The sequence below is a fragment of the Danio rerio genome, chromosome 11 (genome assembly GCF_049306965.1).
Source record: "Danio rerio strain Tuebingen ecotype United States chromosome 11, GRCz12tu, whole genome shotgun sequence".
NCBI lineage: Eukaryota > Metazoa > Chordata > Actinopteri > Cypriniformes > Danionidae > Danio > Danio rerio.
Window position 1 is genome coordinate 21,842,501 of NC_133186.1, and position 20,654 is coordinate 21,863,154.

A 20,654-nucleotide genomic window follows, 5' to 3' on the forward strand; every position below is an offset into this window, starting at 1 on the left:
ATCTCTTTATATCACTCTATAATTCAGAAAATGTGAACTGCCTGTAGAATAAAAAGTATACAATAAGGTAAATTATGAATGGACAAATCCGTGTCTAAGACCTACCAAATAAAGATATGAAAAACTTGTGATCTTTGGTTTATGTGCTGGTAAAGTGAAGATTTATGGATCACCTGCAGACATTTTTTGAAAAATACAGCAAATGTAAAAAATAAAAACAAAAAGTACAAAATAAATGTATTACAGTCTAAAATCTACAGGCATAAATTGACAACGTGCAAGAACAGAAAATTATAATGTATTAGAAAGGAGTAACGTCACGTCAGCTTCAACACTTCCCATTCACTTTGAATGGGTGACGTCAGGCGTTGACCGAACTGCATTGTGGATCGGAAGCATCAGCCAATCAGATCTCTGTATGCAAATACACCAGCTCAGACAGTGGGCTATTGCTGACTAATTTCATTGGCTGACGCTGCTATAACAATCGCGTCAGCCCCAACTTCAGACATGCCCTCTGTCAAGCGTTGTCGCTGAAGCCCCGTGTGAATGGGCCCTAAGTGTATTTTGAAAAAAAATTCTTTATATTAGACTGAAAAGAAAACACTTATCAAATAAAATTCCTTAAATTGACAGGTGCATAAAAACAAACAAACAAACAAACAAACAAACAAAACAGCAACAAAATTGCAGTAATTTTGCTGCAATCTCATCTGAATATTTTATGTCTGGGCATATTTTCTAACTATTGTAGCTGAATTATAGACAGTGGCTTTTAAGATACAAATCATAAGAGAGACTTTGACGTTGACCTTTGAAGTCAATTGTGTTGTGGTTTGAAGCCAAGACGAGGTTTTCTATATTCCGCTGATTTAACACTCAGGTTATTGACTGCGTCTCAGTTCATTCATTGCAGGGTCACCGTAATCAGAAGGGATTTGCCCTTTAGTGATAGTCAAGGGAAGGCTGCTGCTATGGAAAGTGAACACGTTTGATTCTAAGCAAAATCTTTTTAGCCCCCCTGAGGAGAGCGTCAACATTTGCTTTTCGCTCTACAACAAGGTTAGATATACAGTTGAAGTCAGAATTATTAGCCCCCCTGAATTAATAGCCACCCTGTTTATTTTTTTCCTGTTGTCTGTTTAACAGAGCAGATTTTTTCAACACATTTCTAAACATAATAGTTTTAATAACTCATTTCTAATATCTGTTTTTTTAATCTTTGCCATGATGACAGTAAATAATACTGTTACTAATACCATACTGCAATAATACCTTAGTTTCATAAGGTAAACAGATTTCAAATTCAACTTAGTCTTGTCAACATTTTTGAAATTGCTTTTTTTTTTCATTAGGTATTGTTTAAAATGATGCTTTTCACTGGGGGTGTATGAATATATAATTTTTCACTCATATTTAACACAATATTTTAATTCATTCTGTCTAACGTTAGTTATCCGTGTTGTTGTTCTATTGGAATTTTCATTCCAAAATGAAATTGGCAGCTGCGTGACACTAGTAGCATCTAGTGGCTGTTTCCCAAATAGCAACAAAGTGTCGCTTCTTGGTGATTCTATGCTCTTTTTCTGTGGCTCAAGTGATGCCATTTTGTATTTAGCTTATTGTTAGTACAGTAGCTCTGAATGATCAAAACACTTCTCAAAGTGCTTTTTCGGATGTGAAAAGCGCAAAAATTTTGTTAACCCAGTTTGATTTTTTTTTTTTTTATGACAGTAAGATTCAATACGATTCACACAATGTGAGGTCGAATACATTTTTTATTGAGATAAAAATTACGGACAAAAAAAAATGGATTTAGTGTGTAATAACCCTAACTACCTTTTTATAACCCTATATAATATATATATATATATATATATATATATATATATATATATATATATATATATATATAACCCTAACCTTGCTTTTTTATTAAATATTAAATCCACTTAAAATTTATTTTAAAAAAAATCAATTTTAAGTGGATTTAATATTTAATATTTAATAAAAAAAGGTTGTCCCCCCAAAAAACGTATAAATTGTGTTGGTTCAACTCATATTAAATAAGTAGTTTGAACAAGCAGCAACAGTAATTATTTGAATGTAGAAATCATACAGGATACACTTGGCTCTAAGACAGAAAGAAAGTCAAATAAAGATCTGAGGTTGTGTCTACGATGGATAAACTGTTCCTTTAAAAGCATTAAAATGTATCACCGCTTGACTCCTGATCAGAAAAGAGTGATGATGGAGATTGAACAGAAACCCTGAGTATCAGAGGCAATAAACTCTGCTTGGCATCATTAATCTCCTCTTGAAGCCGCCATTAATCCAGTCAGCCACAACCAACAAAATACACTGTTCAATATCCTACAGTCCCTAATGAAGACTCCATAGCTTTACACAGCAGGCTTCAGTTTGATGGAGAAGCGCTTCGGGCTTTCAAAGATCGCATACTGATGTTCCTTCACATCCAATTTCTCCTTTCTGTAAAATTCTGCCTGTTTTTTTTTCCTTAACAGAGCCTTGAGTGTGTGTGCGTGTCACACCAAAACATGAAATTTCAGATAACTGGCAGCGATCAAACAGGCTTAAACACTCGCACATGCACAATAGCAAAAATACACTGACAGTTGGCAGAGAAATAAACCATAAACCCAGATATAACATGCTTCTCAATTCGGACAACCAGATGTCCTGTTTTATTTTGTGTTACCGAACACAAGATGTTTTACAGGATATCCCTGAGTATCTACAGAAATCTCTGAGAAACCATGATTCACTTTTAACAGTCAAAAACACAATAATAAAATAAAAATTTAATAAAGCAAATCAATTTTCATTCATTCATTATCATTCATTATCCAACTTCCTCCCTTTATTTATCAGGGGGCGCCAAAGCGGAATGAACCACCAACTTATCCAGCATATGTTTTACACAGCAGATGCCTCTCCAGCTGCAACCCAGTACTGGTACTAAGTAAAAAACTAAGTAAGAAAAGCATTTTTGCAGTGCTTTAGGTGAAAACTGAACTTTCATTTTTAAAGGTGTCATTAAATTAACAAAGATTTTTAGATGTTAGTATTAGTATTGTTCGTTTTTAAGATATCTATAAGCTAGAGTGCTCCAAAACAGTGACAATACTTGTGAAGATACTTAGAAGATATAAAACTGATATCAACATGTAAAGCTTGTGGTTTGTCACTTCCATCCTAAACTGATCAACTGTTTTATTCACATCAACCCAGACTACGATTTCTCATCAAATCTTGACCAATCAAATGCTCTCTAGTATCTGACATGCCCCATCCCCTTCAAGATGCTTCTCATTTGCTTTTCATTTGATGCATAGGCAAAGCGGTGATAAAACAAAATGCGATTGGCTGCTACACTTTGTCCCACACGCTCTTCATGTTTTGGTTAAGATTACGTCTTATATTGAATAACAATGCACATTTCAAAGCCCTTCACAGGACCTTTAACTAAATTTAAAAAAAGCAATTTTCACAGGATATCCTATTATAAATTTAATCTGGAAAAAAGTTTTACTTCTTTTAGTTTGGTTGGATTAAAAGGAGTTTATTACGTCAAAAATATATATTATCAGCCCCCTAAATATTATACTATCTACTGACTACAAAACAACCCCTTTTATCCAATGACTTGCCTGATTTTACTTATGAACTAGTTAAATTGCATTATTATGTAATGTCATCATTGATAACATTATCAATGAGCAAAATAAATTTAATTCTTAAAACTTCTATGCATAAAAATCCATTAAATAACTTCTCTGTTAAAGCGCACAGTCCCACTGATGGGTTGTATATATATATATATATATATATATATATATATATATATATATATATATTTCACACACCTTTTGTAATGGATCATGCTGAGTGCTGATCTATGGCAGCTGCGTCACCGTCTCCAGTTTTAGCTGATGGCGTACTGCTCTCAAAAGGCCACCACAGAGGGGTTACGTCACACCTCATCACAATCTAGAACTCTCACTTTCACGCACAAAGGTCTCCAGCCCCCAGTCAGTCACTAACAGACTCACCGCTTATCACTAGTCACCCAACACCTGAACCCGCCACTGTGTGATATAGATGAAATCTGGCAGAACTGACCTTTACACAGCAGACGCAGCCATTCAACAGCCAAACACACCTCTTTACTCACACAACCCTTCAAACAGCTCCATCCTATGACCAAAACCCACCGGTACCCACCACGCTCACTCAAACACCGCCTTTGAAATCGGCAGAAATCGAGTGTGTGTCGAAAGGTCAGGTCTGATCTCTTTTTGATTAAACCAGAACGCTCTCATCTCATAATGAATCGATTTTCTGCTTTCACTGAGTATGGTCTGATTTCATTTGGCCCTGAAGATTGGAGCATCCTTAAAAACAGACTGAAAGGAGAAAGACCATGTTTGACTTTGAGTAATAAAGAGCAAAAAGTAGACGTTTTAACACCAGAGGCACTTCTGCTTTCATTTTGAAGATATTTCAAAGCTTTTGAGGAGTTTTATTCAGAGTATGCTGTGAATGGATACAGATAAACTTGACCTTTAGTGCAAAATAATTTCATGTTATCAGGTGTTTAGACGTCTATAGAGTCTCTTTTGGTTTTAAAATGGATTAAAGATTTTGTTTTTTAACAACATTAAGGCTGCATATTGGAAAATGTTATATGGAACATTGCAATAATTCGGATTTGTGCGATATACTGTATATTTATAATTTGAATATTATTTCAAGAGATGATTTTGGGAAAAGTTTATAATATTACATCAACCGGGAGTGTTTATGAAGAGTTCAGATGCAAAAGCTGCTATAAGCCACTTCCGCCATATTTCACGACATTGAGCGACTTCTTTAGGCACGTAGTACATGTTCAACAATTATTTTTGCTTCAAATCATCCAAATCCCAGCGTCAGCGCATTCAGAAATTACAGTTTGTTGGCAAAAGTCTCTAAACGCCACTTGCCTTTGACAGGAAAGGCTGCTATGTCTTGAGAACCAATCAGTAGGCGCAAATCGAATCATATGTTTTCAATGTAACGGCGCACTTATAAGCAGCTTTTATAAGGAGACGGTTTTATTTAGTTTGTGATTTAGATTTTAAAAGAAGGAATCGAATGAATTTGATGAGCCTGTCTGACTGTCAATGAATGGCAAATGAAAACGTTCCATACCTCAAAACTCTGTGCATTTTAAGAAAACACAATGTACAGTCGGAAGTGTAACATGCTTTTGTTTTTTTGCTCAGTGATGCTACTTTGAATGAGTCCAATTTTCAATACATCAAACGGCAATTCCATTTAAATGTCGTTTTTCCATCCCACTTGGATGCTATGAGGATAAACGAGTTGAAAAAAGACCAAGACCTTGAGCATAGTGAGGATGAATCACAGCTTTTAAAAGTGTCTGAGAGACATCCCCTTTAGCCCAGTAGGCCAACCTCGTTTTTTGCTAATGTAAGCTTTTTTTTTTAAAGATAAATATAATGTATTAAACTATACATTATTTATATTACTTCATACTGCCTACACGTCTAATACATTTTTTATATGAATGAACAATGAAAATGCAGATATTGATGTTTCTTAATGTTTTACTTTATTTGAATCTACCAAGCTTTGCAATGTTTGTAATGTTTATATTTTAAATCTAAATTCCAAATATCAGAAATGACAAAAGATTGTCAAGATTTAATTAATGTCCATTTTAATGTTATTGATTAATCCACTTACTTAACATATTTTATTCATTCATTTTACTTCTGTGACGTCCCTGGGTTATCACTGGTTAACCTCAGCGGTATGAACTGCCACTTACTTAACAGGTTTATGTATTTTAATTTTAGGGGGTTTGTGTAATGTTTTATGCTTGGTAAAATAATTTCTAATTGCATTTTTTGTGATTTTTCAACTTAATACAATGTCTTGTTCCAATAGGTGGGTTTAGAGGTTTTTGCAACAAAAAAAATGCATGAGTGGTTTTGACGGAAAAGATAATCTGAACTCTTCATATGCACAAAATGTAATGACAAGCTTAAATCAATACAACAGAATAAAGAAATACATGAAATAGAGAGTGCTTTATGTGTTTCTGGAGAGTCTAACAAAATTGAGGTACATAAATTAAATTATCAAATGTAAAATAAAAGTATATACAGTAGACAATAGAGAAGTGAACATACATTGGTCTCATGGTTCGGTTACGATTATCATGCGATTGATTTGGTTCAATTCGATATCTCAGTGCATCATGGTGCATTGACAATGCTTTCCATACACAATTTTATATTTTACTTTACAGCACAACAATTCTTATATTAAAAATTATATATATATATATATATATATATATATATATATATATATATATATATATATATATATATATATATATATATATATATATATATATATATATATATATATATATAAACTTATAAATAAATAACTGTCACTTTAAGCTGTATAGAAGTGTCTTGAAAAATATCTATTAAAATATTATTTACTGTTATCATGGCAAAGATAAAATAAATTAGTGATTAGAAATTAGTAATTAAAACTATTATGTTTAAAAATCTGTTGGAAAAAATCTGCTCTCTGGTGAACAGAAATTAGGGGGAAAAAAACAGGGGGGCTAATAATTCTGACTTCAACTGTATATATTATTTGTAATGCAATTTTGTTCTTTAATACAAGCAGTCAGATATATGAACTGCACCTTTAAAATCTCAAGTACATGCACAGAACAACATGAACATTTATAGCACATACACTTATGTAAATATTATCCAGTCCGCTTTCTTTACCGAGTGAGTTCTTACACCCTTATTGCTCAGGCGCTCAACAAAAATTGTTGCAATTGGCTCTGGCGCTGTTTACTGATGAGTGGCGTTAAAAAATGGCAGCGGCGATCAAAAGACTGTCCAGCAAACCCACACGCAGTGAATTGTGCAGAGTTTCTGCGTTTTTAAGTAGGTGGGAACGTTTTAATTACTTATGCTCGCCTCCCCTGACATAGTAACATACCGCAATGTATTGCATATGTGATAAATGACGTCAGTATGTAATAACCGTTTATGATCTATTACTTGCCTGATATTGAACTGTCTGCGTCTGCATTGCGGTGCACCGAAGAAACAATTAATTTTGACACCCCTAGTAGTCAGCATTTAAAGTGGATCAAAAAGATTTACCAAAGTTGTCCTAAAACTATTGAACAACCACCATTCTTTTTTCGATCAAATTTTTTGATCCACTTCAAATGTTGACTACTGTACCTACATTGTATAAATAATTACAATTAACATCATGCTATTAAACCCAAACGGTTTAAATTTGCTTTTAATCTTACATAGTCACAAAAAAGAGGGTTATATTTTGCATGCATTCTGCATTCTAGTTAACTATAATGCCAACTCGACATTGCCGATCCTGTAATGTGACTACTGCAGATTTGCACATTGCTATATCAATGCTGAAATGATATGTTGTGCAGCTCTACTCACCATGATAAAAACGATTATGAAAAGCACAATGATTTGCACATCAATAATTACTAACGTGGCATTAGACTTAAACAAAACATGCTAATAGTACTAAGGCAATGTTTTGAATCTCTTACACAGTTACTGGTTGTATTCTCTACACTGTAAAAAAATATCTGTTAATTTACATGTGCATGTGATTTATGGGTGCTTTCTATTTGCATTATAAGACCTTGATCTCTGCTCAGACTACTTTTTATGTTGAAAACTTTACTCTTATATTGAATAAGATTTGCTTTTAATGACACTTTTAGTAGTTTGAAACAACATAGGAAATAATGCTTATAAAAATAAACCCATACAATATATTACCAGACAAGTATTACGTCGCCTGACTGTCAAGATCAATCTTTTAGGCTATGCTATTTTCAGAATAAACAAACTTCATTAAACACTTGCACTGCTCCTGGCATTATTAATTATAAGAAACTTTGGGCTTTGTTACATTTAAGTTAAAACTATTTAATTTGTCAACTGTCAGTTTCATGCCAGGAAATTAATTTAGGTGGATCACTAGTAATTATATTTGTTAAAATTTATTTTAAGATTTCATTATTGGCGTTTCATGTTATTATTACAGGGTATATGCAGGAATCCTAAAGGTAATTTTAATACCTTTGTAAGACTTTTTAAAGATCTTCTCAGAATATTTTAAGACCTCATCGCCACTTCAAGATCTAATCAGTATCAAACCTTTAACTTAATTAACAGTTGTTTATAAACGTGGTTGTTTTCAGCGACACGTTTCCGCCACTGTTTAAACTCGACTTTCTCCAGCCAGAAGTACGCAAACTTGTATTTGCCTATTTTACCTTTGTCTTTTTCGCTCGATGGTTTCGCTACATTTTGGAGAGCATCACATAACCTTCCCACAAATAATTTTTTTTTTTGCAAATTACGTGACATTAACTGGATGGAGAAGCTTGGCCAGACATACCCTGGCCCGAACCAATCGTGTTGATCGAGCATGCCGTTGTTAATATTAGGAGAAAAATACAAATATTTAAGCTTTTTTGAAGTCAAACACTTTGGACAGCGCTTGAACAAAATTTAAGGCCTCGTAAAACACGCGACTAAGACTTTTTTTAATACCTTTTAGTGGCCTTAATTTTCTCATAGTAATAACAGTTGATTATACCTATTTACACTAAACCTAAATTGAATCTGCATGCTAACCTGAACCACAAGTACATGTAATGAAGTAACGTTACTCAGAAGTTAAATAAAGTTGTGCATTAACATGGACACTTTATATAAAGTTTAACCTTAACCAGTTTCAGTAATTGAACTACATTAACTTATAATATTATTATAATATTATATTATAATAGCATATTAACTATCAGTGTACATTGCCAGTTCATGTTAACTCCGTTTTAATAAATAATATTAACAGACACTAATTTTAAAGTCCAAATGAAATCAAAATGTACAATGTTCATTTTGCTAGCACACAAGTCTTAATGGTAGTCTTAAGGGTAACAATTAATCTGAAACCCCCTAAGAATGTAAAATAAAGCTATACAAAGTAATTATTTAATGAGTACGAATCATGACCTTCTGAATATTATTATCAACAATTAATGCACCAAAAAAAAAAAAAGAAAATGTAAAAACGCACAGTGCAAACTTCATCACTATCAATTAATCTGTGCAACAATAATTATAAGTTGATTCACTTCATAAAAGTTTTATCTGATAATATTAAATCAAAATCTGACCATTTGCTGCATCTCTGGATTGGCAGTCCTTCTCTGAAATTATGCTCAGGCTTGACCTGAAATATGCTGAGCCATACAAATTTTAAGTTCACAAGGACTGTAGCTAGTTAACATCGGAATTAATTTTAAATAAGATTAATTAATTCTTTATGAGTAAAAACTACAGGAACACACTTGGATTTGCTCCATCTATTATTAATAGCTAGTTTCTTGTTAATAATAACTCGAACTAATTATTATATTTTTAGGATATTTCAAAGCTTTGGAGGAGTTTTATTCATAGTGTGAATGGATACAATAAACCTGACCTTTAGTACAGAATAATTTCATGTTTTCAAGAAGTTTTATTTATTTATTTTTTTTTTAGATTTCTATGGAGTCTCTTTTGGTCGTAAAATGCATGAAAGATTGTGTTTTTGTAAGTATCAATCCCTCATCATGATAAAAACAGTAATAAAAGCACAAAGATTTGCACATCAATAATTACTATCGTGGCGTCAGGCTTAAACAAAACATGCTCATGTCAGTTTGATGGCTTGTCCTGAATTATGCTGATCTGTGCAAATTTCCAGTTAATGTGGACTGTAGTTAACATTGAAATGAACTTTAAATAAGATTAATAAATGTGTTATAAGTAATCGATGTAGGAGGAACAATATTGGAGTTGCTCCATTTTTTATTGTTAGTTTTTTTATTTTTTATTTTTGTTAATAATAGATTTAACTAATTATCCGTATTTTTTGCATCCAATGTTTATTTTTGTATTAACTTTATTTCATTTTGTATTTGTTTGTTTGTTTAGACTTTATTAATCCCAAAGGGAAATGCACGTCACAGCAGAGCTCTCCATACTATAAGATAAATAAAATAAATTACATACATAAAAAAACAATAATATTAATAAAATTACCTTCATACTGCCCACCTTAGTTTCGAACAAAGTGTAGACACTAGTTCATATCTACAGTATTAATGCTAATACAATTCAGCATAATTCATCTAGTATGACTTTGGCTTTACAATCAGATTACTGTTAGTAAAAATTATTTTATTATGTATATAGCTAACAATAAACACCACTGTCCTGAACAGGAAGTGAATTTATTGATCTATGTCCACTGTACCTCCTGTGAAGACACTCCTCTGTAGCCGAAATCGTGCAGTTTGAGGTCCAGACTCTCCAGGTTCCCTGACGTGGCCTTCAGGTGCTTGGCCAGAATCTTTTTGAACTCCCTGGAGATTGTTGCCACGGTGATGGGATACCACATTTGGACCAGCATCGTCTGCGAGCACAGAGTGTACACACAAATCACACAGACGTCAGAGGAGACTAAAGATGGCTCACAATTGTCATGACCCCCCTTTCAAAACTAAAACCCATCAGGACTGTTTTATTTGTAAAGCTGGCACACTGATCTGTGCCTTCTCAGGTTCTACACCATTTGGGGTCTGTGATGTTGACAACAATATTGACCATATTGAGAATACTGATCGCATTGTTGATCAAATATAGAAGATATTGACCTCACTTTGGAGAGAAGCCTTTGCTAAATGACTAAATTTAAAATAATTGTGAGAAAAATCACATTTTCTTAAGAGGGAGGGGGTTTGGCGGGGTTCAAAAATTTACTCAATGACGTCTATATTACTTTGACTTAGACCAGGGATGTCAAACTCAATTCCTGGAAGGCTGCAGCCCTGCAGAGTTTAGTTCCAACCCTAATTAAACACACCCGATCAAACTAATTGAGTCCCTCAGGCTTGTTTAAAACCTACAGGTAAGTGTGTTGGAGCAGAGTTGGAACTAAACTGTGCAGGGCTTCGTCCAAATATATCTAAAAACTCTCTGCATCCAACTCTATCATTTTCAATAGTTTCCAAAATAAATACATAAACTACTTTAAAATACTTTTCATATTGTGCAAGCATTAAGGCGTGTATTTACTTTGAAACTTAACAATTATATGTCTTGGAAAAGCATCAATACTTAATTTTTTTTTGGCTTTGAGGAGTTGTTGCTGCGAGTAACACATGAGCATAAAGTTGTAAATACAAGTGAAAATATAGACTAGAAGATATGCCAAAAAAAAAAAAAAAATTCCACGTCCTTTAAAGAAAAGCAAGTATTCACAGTCCACAATGCAAGAGGGTTTGTCTTATTTAGAGAGTCTTTTAAAGTCTTAAGAGTCTTTAGAGTCTTTTTTTAAGTTTTCCTTTCCTAAAAATGCTGTGTGGATGCAAGGCCAAAATGGAGAGAAAAAAAAAAGAATTAGTGAGAAAATGACTTGAACAGATGCTTTTATCAAACAACATACAAAAAAAGAGACATCACTGAGTGCCAGTAATGTATTATACAACTAGGGCTGTACAATTAATCGAAATTGAATCACAATTAGAAACGTTACGATTAGTTACCTGATATTTGTGATACGGAACATATATGTATTATTTAATCCCCCCCCACCCAGAGCAGAAGCGTGACTGCCGTTTGTGTGTGACAGTCTTACTAGCCAATTGAGTGAGCACACTTTCGTTCTGTCCAATACGTATTTCACAACTGAACTATGTTAAACACCCACAATAATATAAAAAAAGAAAACCAACAGGAAAGTGCGGACCATTGGGATGATGATGCTTCAGAAACATTAATAGACTAATTAACATCAAAGAAAAACAGTAATTGGTAGTATGAGAATATTTTGGTTTCAAAGTCACAGACAGAACAAAAACAGGTAATTATTAAGAGCTGTCACAGAATTGCTGTCACGGATTGACTTGAGCTTGACTACAAAATTAAATCGCAAATCAATTTGCAATTTCTGTTTTAAAATAATAATAATAAAAAAATAAAAATCGCAATTAGATATTTTCCCAAATCGCACAGCCCTACATACAAGCAATAATACGGTACAATACTATAACATCAAGTTTCAATTGTATACCAAGTACAATGCAATGCTGTAAGAACAGCGTGACTGCTTGTGCTGTAAGCTCATTCCACCGCTGTGTAGTTGAGACAGCAAAGGGTCTGGAAAAAGACTTTATATTTCATTGTGATGGCACATCATGCTAAATAATGAAACGAATACTGTATAATATTCCTGTTGTTCAAATGGCAGAGAATGGTCCTTTTAACCTCATGGTACTGAATTTCCAGAGAATACACAAACTTATAAAAGTGAATGTTTTGAATAAAAGAATGTCAAATGAATGGGGAAATATAATAGAAATAGAAATTCTCTGTAAATTTAAAGGGTTGATTCACCCAAAAATAAAAAATCCCTTATTAGTTTCTCACCTTCATGTTATTTAATCTTCAAAAGACCTTCATTCATCTTCAGAACACAAATTAAGATGAATTTGTATTTTTTATGATTACTGTTGAACGCTTGAGGTCACATAGAATGTTTTGACAATGTTTTAGGCTCCTTTTCTGGACATCTTTGAACATCTTGAGACCATTGCTGTCAAGAGGATGAGAGAGCTCCTGGATTTAATCTAAATAAAATAAATTAATGTTTGTTCTGAAGATGAATGCAGATCTAAGGGTATTGGTAATAAATAACAGATTAAAAATTTTTGTGTGAACAACCCTTTAAATCATGGTTAATGAACACACAGCTTGCTGTTCTTGCAGAATAAAGACAGGTCTCCCAGCAGCATGATGCAAAGCGGAGGTCTGCTGTGTATAAGACTGAAGGGCTTCATTCTGTGAGAACAACTGATTGTATGTTCATTATTCCACTTATAACATAACTAATTGCCACAAAGCTAACCGATTAGACACAAAATATGAGTATGTGATATTAATTTAATCGGTTATTATCTGAGAATAACATTGGAATGTTGTGACTGACCAATCATAGTCAAGAATTTCAAAGAGCTGCGTAATAATTATACATGATGATAATTAATAAAATAGTAAAATATTGTCCATCACTGATCGTAAGCATGCATCTTCAGGCCTGGAAGCAAAATAGTGAAATGATTAAAAGCCATTGTTTGAATCTGTAGAGCTGTAGGCCAGACCTAATGACCTCATGTCCTCACTGACCCTAACGGCCAGTCCAAATCTCCCCTGGTTATTCGGTTCAACATCAACATGCTGGAAATCAAAGCCCTGAACAACAGGACGGCAGAATCATCCAATATGAAGTGCCAGAGTGTCAGCTTTACCGGCTATGCTGACAGTGAGACATTCATGGGGGCTTTGTGTTACTGTTAAGATTGTTGGAGCCAAAAAAAATAATACGTCTAATAGAGTCTGTAGTTCAAACTTTTTTGAACTTGTGTAGTGCCTTAAACATACAAACGTGAAATACGCATGGATTGCATGATCATAAACAGCTAGGTTACTTCCTTAAAAGGACCAATGGCCCTGTGAAAAGGCCCTCCGTGAAGAGAATCAGTCATTTAGTTTGGTTTAAACTGACTATTTAAGTAACATCTCCTTCACACAAGGTCCTTCATGGTTGATTAAATGCTGGTTGGAATTTGCCCTTAGACTCCGCTAGTATTAAAAAACCAAAACAAGTGTCTGTAAAAGAGGTCTCTCATGAGATTGCATTTATGGTCACAAAAATACAGTACAAACATTAATACTGTGAAGTACTATTGCCTTTTAAAATAACACTCTTCTCTTTTTGTATATATATAAAATGTTATTTATTCTTGTGATTATATATATATATATATATATATATATATATATATATATATATATATATATATATATATATATATATATATATATATATATAGTATTTTTGCAAGTCTTCAATATTACATTATCTTTCAGAAATAATTACAATATGTTAATTTGCTGCACAAAAAAAGAAAAAGATCACAAAAGATTTCTACTATTATCATTAAAATTTGTAAGTTATTTTAGTTTGTTTTTTTTGTGTTGTGATCAGCTTTTCTCATTCCACCTCTGTAAAGCAGAGAGAGGAAGGTCTGGAAAGCAAGTTGGTTATTCATTGTTGTGAAACAAAGTAATGAAAAATAATTTAGAAGTAGGGATGCTTATTTTGGTTGATTTTACCAACCGGCAACCACCACTCGTTAACAGAATATAAACCATTAACTGGTCAGATTAAAATCAAATTATTATTTCATTTAAAAATTTGACATGTTTATTTTGTGTCTGACACAATAAATATTACATTTTAAAATACTGATATGTGAACATATGAAAAACAGAACATATCAACAGAGCATCTTCACGCATGTTTTTCACTTAAAGGGGTGGTCCAGAATGTAATTTTAAGGCTTGGTTGTGTTTATAAGATGCAAAGCAATGTGTGCTCATGTTTTACTTGAAGGAAATCATGTTATTTTTTCATAAATCTCAAATAAAGCACAAGATATGGGATGCGACCTGTGTGAGCCTTGATTTATTTTTCTGCTGCTACACGAGTTAGGTGAGCTCTCCTGTATTTTTTTAAGCTGAACGCGTTACACGTCTTTCATATATCTGGAATGCAGGTGTAAGTAATATGAATCATCCACATATCTTTGCAACTTTATTATCTGAGATGTAAAACGCATGGAAAAGCTGCCAAAAGAGAATCAATGCAAAGTTGTTTGTTCACACAGCTACATTACACATCAACTAAAGTTTAAAATATGATCGATATAATGACAATATAATGTCGTAGTGGACTACCCCTTTAAATTACTAAATTTAGATTACTAATTTAGATTACAAAATGAAAACACTGACTGAATCCTTTTAAAAAACGGGCATAGGCTTTTATTTAAAAAAAAAAAAAATGTTTTATCTTCCACTAAATAAAAATAGCAGGCAACCTTAAATTGACAGCTCCACTGAAAATACGCATTTAATTAATGCTCCACTGTAAATATCATATCATAAACCTCTGTCAACACTTTTAATACATGTCTTTATTTTAAAGATTATGTCTTGAGTGTCTGGTTTTTCCTTAGAGCTTGTGTGCTTTTATTTCCTCTCTCACTTGTTGTTTATGTGCGCGCGATGCGTGTGATGAAAGACAACGACAAGGCTCATATGGTGACTTTTTGTAATAGATTACTGTTGCATTAATTTGCATACATGTTCTATATGCTGTATAATGAAAGCCTCAGGTGCGGAGTAATCATTATGCAAAAATCAAGAACATCTTTGGATTTGTTTGATTCGTAGATTATGTAGGCTATTTAAAAAAATTATATTTTATAAGAACTATAAATAACTAATTTTCCAAATGGAAAAAGGGTTGGCTTGTTGGTTGTACCGGAGCACGCTCTAATAGAGAGACAATCCAGACACTATGACTTGTGGCTGGCTTGTTTTCAAAGCAGCGCACATTTCAGAAAGTTTTATTTTGCATCTTCGCTCTCCAATTGTGCAGATGAACAAGTGTTTATAACACTGATCCAGGACAGAGGCAATTAGCATTAGCTCTGGTTTGACATCAACTCGACTGTGTCAAACTGTTAACAACAATATTCTTCTTTCATATTGCTTCTTTGGCAAAATATGTCTGTAGGTGCGTGTGGTTGCACATGTTACCATTTCACGAGTTAACAAATATTAATTGCACATTTTTGCAGCCAATTAAAACAAATAAAAATAATATTTTCAATCATTTAACTGATATCATTATTCGGGTGAAAACGCACCCTTTTGGTTAAAGGTGAATCAGTTATTTTGAGCATCCTAATTTAGATGCCATGACAGATTATTAAGGTTCTCTTATGAACAGAAAACTAACAACAGCGGCATCGGAAAAATCATTTTGTAACATTAGAAATGCCTCAATGCAATGTTACTGAATGAAAGTTATATATAACAGTAGAATAGTAACTGTTATATTTATTCATGGTAGTCGTGTGTTTCAAGATGCAGACAAACTCACAGAATCACTGGTACATCTTTCAGCCTGGTTAGATCAATGCTGTTTACAGTTGAACATCTCTAAAACCGTGTATATTTTTTTTCCAATGGTAGGCTACGTGTAGTACCAGATGTATTTGTATCAGGGGAAAGATTACAAGTTGTATCTGAGTATAAGTACCTTAGAGTTTTAATAGATTCAAAACTATCATTTCATCTCAGTCAGGTTTGTAACCGGGTCAGATTCAGTTTAGCAAATTTTAGATTTATTCGTGATCAGATGTTATCACTCCATGATCATTTCTCACATCACTTATTGTTTAACCACTTGGTCCCAAGCCAGCATCACTACTCTGAAGCCACTTAAATCTTTATACAAACAATCCATAAAAACCCTTGATAAGAAATCAGTTCAATATCACCATTGTTTAAAATTAAAGAAATACAACCTGCCTAGTTGGGAAAATTTTATTACATACGTACATATCTGTTTAATGTTTAAGACTTTACATAACCCGACTTCACCATTAAATCAGTTTGTAAATATTAGAACGACTGCTCACCGAACTACAAGAGGGATGACAGAGGGGACTGCATTATTCCTCTCAAAAAAAGTAAATTCAGTCAATCTGTGTTTTCAGTGAGAGCTGCTAGGTAATGGAACTCCATCCCACCAACAATTAGAAGATCATGCACTTTTCGTTCTTTTCAGTCTCATGTTAGAAATTGGTTATTAACAAATCAGCATTGTCAGCATTAGTACTGTATTCTAGACACATTTGTACTGTTGTCTTTGGCTTTTTGTCCTCTGCTGCCATCAGTCTGTTCTTTTTTTTCTTTTCTTTTTTTCTTTTCTTTACTTTTTTAACTGTATTTTTTATGAAAGTATATTTAATGTTTAATGTTGTGCTTCTATTTTAGGTGTGACTTTTTAACATTCTGTAAAGGGTCTACGGATGAAAAATAGCCATTCTTGGCTAATTCTGGCACATTTTACAGTGATTTTTATTAATGTGCATTGACCCTGTAAACAAATAAACTAAACTTAAAAAAAAAAAAAAGTATACATTTCTTAAAGTGAACACAAAGATCTTAAACATCTTAAACAACACCACATTTTTGAACAGTAGTGTAAATATTATTTCTTACGCATTGGTGTATTTGTCTTTTTAAACTAAAATAAAATAAATTGAATACAACATTTAAAAAAATAAAACCTAACTAAAGTTGGAAATGACTACATCTTTTACAATCGTTGACATACAATGGCTACCCTTTCAGTAAAACATTTAGCAAGACATAAAAATGAAAGAGCACAAGTGATACCTCAATGTAATTGGTGAGCCAGAAGAAATCTGCATCCGTGTTCTCCACTGTGAAAAGAACGTTCCCTCTGGGAATGATCTTCCCCTCTGGAACTGCTTTGATACGGATTGGAAGACGGCCATCATATTTCTGACAACACAATTAGGAAAGGGGAAGGCAGGTGGTCGTTATCTCCATGCACATTCATCTCCGGAACAAAGTAAAAGACTTCAAAGTCATGTAATGGTGAAAAGTCAAAAAAAAAAAAAAAGAAAAAAAAGAAACATTGACTTTGATATGCACCTCTAAAACTTTCCTCCATCCCTCTTCGTCGAACACCGCCTGTTTAAAGTGCATCTGATAAAACACTTTTGCCTCCTGAATCTTTTCCTCTGTAATGACTGGACCTGCAAAATATTTACAGAAAGCAATAAGCACACATGAAAGATAGAATATATGTACATAAAATTTATGCACAATGTCCAATATTTGGAATGAAGTGAAACTTTCTTGGTAGTTATATATAAAAAAGTTGACATGACTGCTTTCAAGAAGTGCAATATGGTGCAATACCAGAATAACACTTAAAATTCAATGAAATATTCTTTGTATAAAGAGTGGGTACAAATGGTGTGGCTGGAAAGCAACTTTAAATCAGTGGAGACACAAACAAAATAAAGTTCTGCCGTTCATGTGTACTTTCTCATTGTTTTAGTTTAAAACAACACAAAATGAACACTTTCAAAGGAATTAGAAGCATAAGTGGAATCAGCCTTATGTAAATGACATTAAGCGATTAAGTAGTCTTTGTTTGTATTTACCATAGCAATGCTGGCTGGATGTTTATGTCCACTATTATCAAAATTGAAATGTTGTAAAGCATCAAAATGGCCAAAACTACACAACTGAATGAAAAATTAGGTATTTATTAAATATGAAAGGGATGTACACTACTTATTTGTACTTACTCTAAAAAGAATAGGCCAGCATTCATGAACATTTTCATTAAAAATTTAAAATGGTCAATAATAGAGTATTTGTTAAACCTCCAGTGGATGTTGTCACTTTTAAATAATTAAAAGCGTCAGTTTGTAGACTTGTTTTGACTGCTTGACTGTCCTCTATAACTGTCCTTGAGCTAATGTGAGCTATTAGCCGTTTTGTTTTTCATTACCCAATCAGGTGAGTGACATTAGGTGAAAAAAACATTTAGTCCGTGCCAATACACACACAAGCTGAAAAACAAACAGTACATGCATGTGATCCCAGTGAAAGTTGTGATCACTGCAAGAGTCAATTATAGAGGTAGAAGCGCAGTCAAAATTATTCAACCCCCCAGAGACTGAAGTCATTTGCCAGCAAATTACATTTTTCATCTTTAACAGTTTAGTAGCATAGCTGATAATGTGACTACATAAAGCAGCATTTTTGGACTTTTGTAACAGCTTTGCCATTTTCTTTTTCCTCAACAGACTTTAATTCATTCGGATTTGTCTGTGGTGGTCTGAAAGAATGTTTTATGGAGTGATAAGGCTAAACTGTTATGGTAAGGGCCCCATGGATCAGCGTTGGTGTTAAAAAAAGACTAGGCATATGAGCTGAAGAACATAAGCAAAGTCAAAGAAGGTGAGCCATTCTTTTGCTTCGTTGTTGTTGTTGTTGTATGAAGTGGAACGATTAACTTTCCAAGCCAATTATTTATTCTTCGTACCAGGACAAAGATTGTGATACTTTCAAAGCAAAGACAGAAGCTTGACAATTATTAGACTTTACAGCAGGAAAACCTTTCCAGATTATAGAAGCTTGGTTCATGGATTGTTTTAGAATGTTCTTGAATAGTCTGTTTAGCCTCCAGAATCCTTGTTAAAGGGGTAATGAAATGAGAAATCACAATTCTCTCAATATTCTGTCATATTAGTGATTATTGTAATTTTAAAACATGTTGTAATTTTTAGAAACCCAGACATGTGTAAAAAACACAGACAAGTATAAAAGCAAGTTATACAGAAGCTAATTTGCCAAAACAACAGGTTTTGAATGAGCCATTTTACTATGTAAATATTATGTCTAAACTCCGCCTCCACAGAAAATGATCAACACCTTAGGCACTACCAAGCTTAAACCTGAGTGCAACAATTTATTACGGATTCCAGGTTGAACAACAAGGGTCCTGAGATATATTTACATGTATTTATTTAGCAGATTTAGCTTTTATATGTTATCTTGTTTGGTGAGCATGTCAAAAATGTCAACCCAATTAGCAGCAACATGCATATAAACCCAATTATATTATGTATATCTCTCGGTGTATATTAAAGAGGTTCATGTAAAGTTTCTTTCATTCTGGACTGCAAGTGCAGTGACTGTAACACTGAGTGTATTTAGCAGTATTAAACACATATTTAGACTATTTCATCAGGCATGAAAATTCCTAAAAAAACAAAACAGAGAATGGCCTTCTCAGCTGCCATAGATTCAACTCTTGCGTCATCAGTACAGAATGTTCAATCCACCACCGTTTCAGTTTCAAAAACATTTTGCAATGCTTTATCAGGGTGTTAAAAACACAGGCCTGCTTTTGTTTCAATGTTCACGCTTCAGTCAATAAACAATGAAAGATGTAAATCAACCCAATCTCAAGCGATAAAGATGGCTGTATAGATAACAGGACGCTGTGTGCTGCTATGTCCCAGTTCGCATACTTTCCATCCTAAAATTCGAAAATAGCGTGGAACAGGTTCCCGGAAGATTTACTATTTCTGATAAAAATTTGAAGTGTATAGCTGTCGATACTCTAACCACTAATATTGCCCACAATGCATTGCCTGTTGGACCTGAATTTGATTAGAACTACAAACTTGCATGCTCTTACGCAAAAGTATATACTTTTCGTCCACAAAAAAAAGAAAATACTTTTAGGGCGTGGTATAAATATGTAAAATGGGACACAGCAAATTAAATAAGACACAGTCTTTGCAGCAACTTCCAAAATCAGAAAAGAGAGGAGAAACTTTCTAATTTAAAAGATAATTAATTTTTTTAAAAAATTATATGTGTGTGTGTGTGTATATTAATTCACTCTTGGCTTGTTCCAAAAAATGTTTCGTTACATAGAATGCTGTAACCACTTTTATATATTTCAAAATATCTTCTTTTATGTTGGAATTAACTTTTTTGGGTAAACTA

General features: G+C 33.3%; 2 protein-coding genes across 3 annotated transcripts in view; one reads left to right on the forward strand and one right to left on the reverse strand.

Annotated features, from left to right (window-relative positions):
• LOC141376703 (uncharacterized) overlaps nt 1-20,654 on the forward strand; it is a 205,706-nt gene that overhangs the window by 49,288 nt on the left and 135,764 nt on the right. The window lies entirely within an intron of this gene.
• Nucleotides 1-20,654, reverse strand: part of nampt2 (nicotinamide phosphoribosyltransferase 2) — a 46,953-nt gene that overhangs the window by 15,202 nt on the left and 11,097 nt on the right. For both annotated transcript variants that reach the window (XM_073915508.1, NM_212668.2), the window contains 3 exon segments: nt 17,772-17,875; nt 17,490-17,618; nt 10,429-10,587 (listed from right to left, as the gene is read on the reverse strand). In XM_073915508.1, coding sequence (XP_073771609.1) covers nt 10,429-10,587; nt 17,490-17,618; nt 17,772-17,875 — 392 coding nt within the window.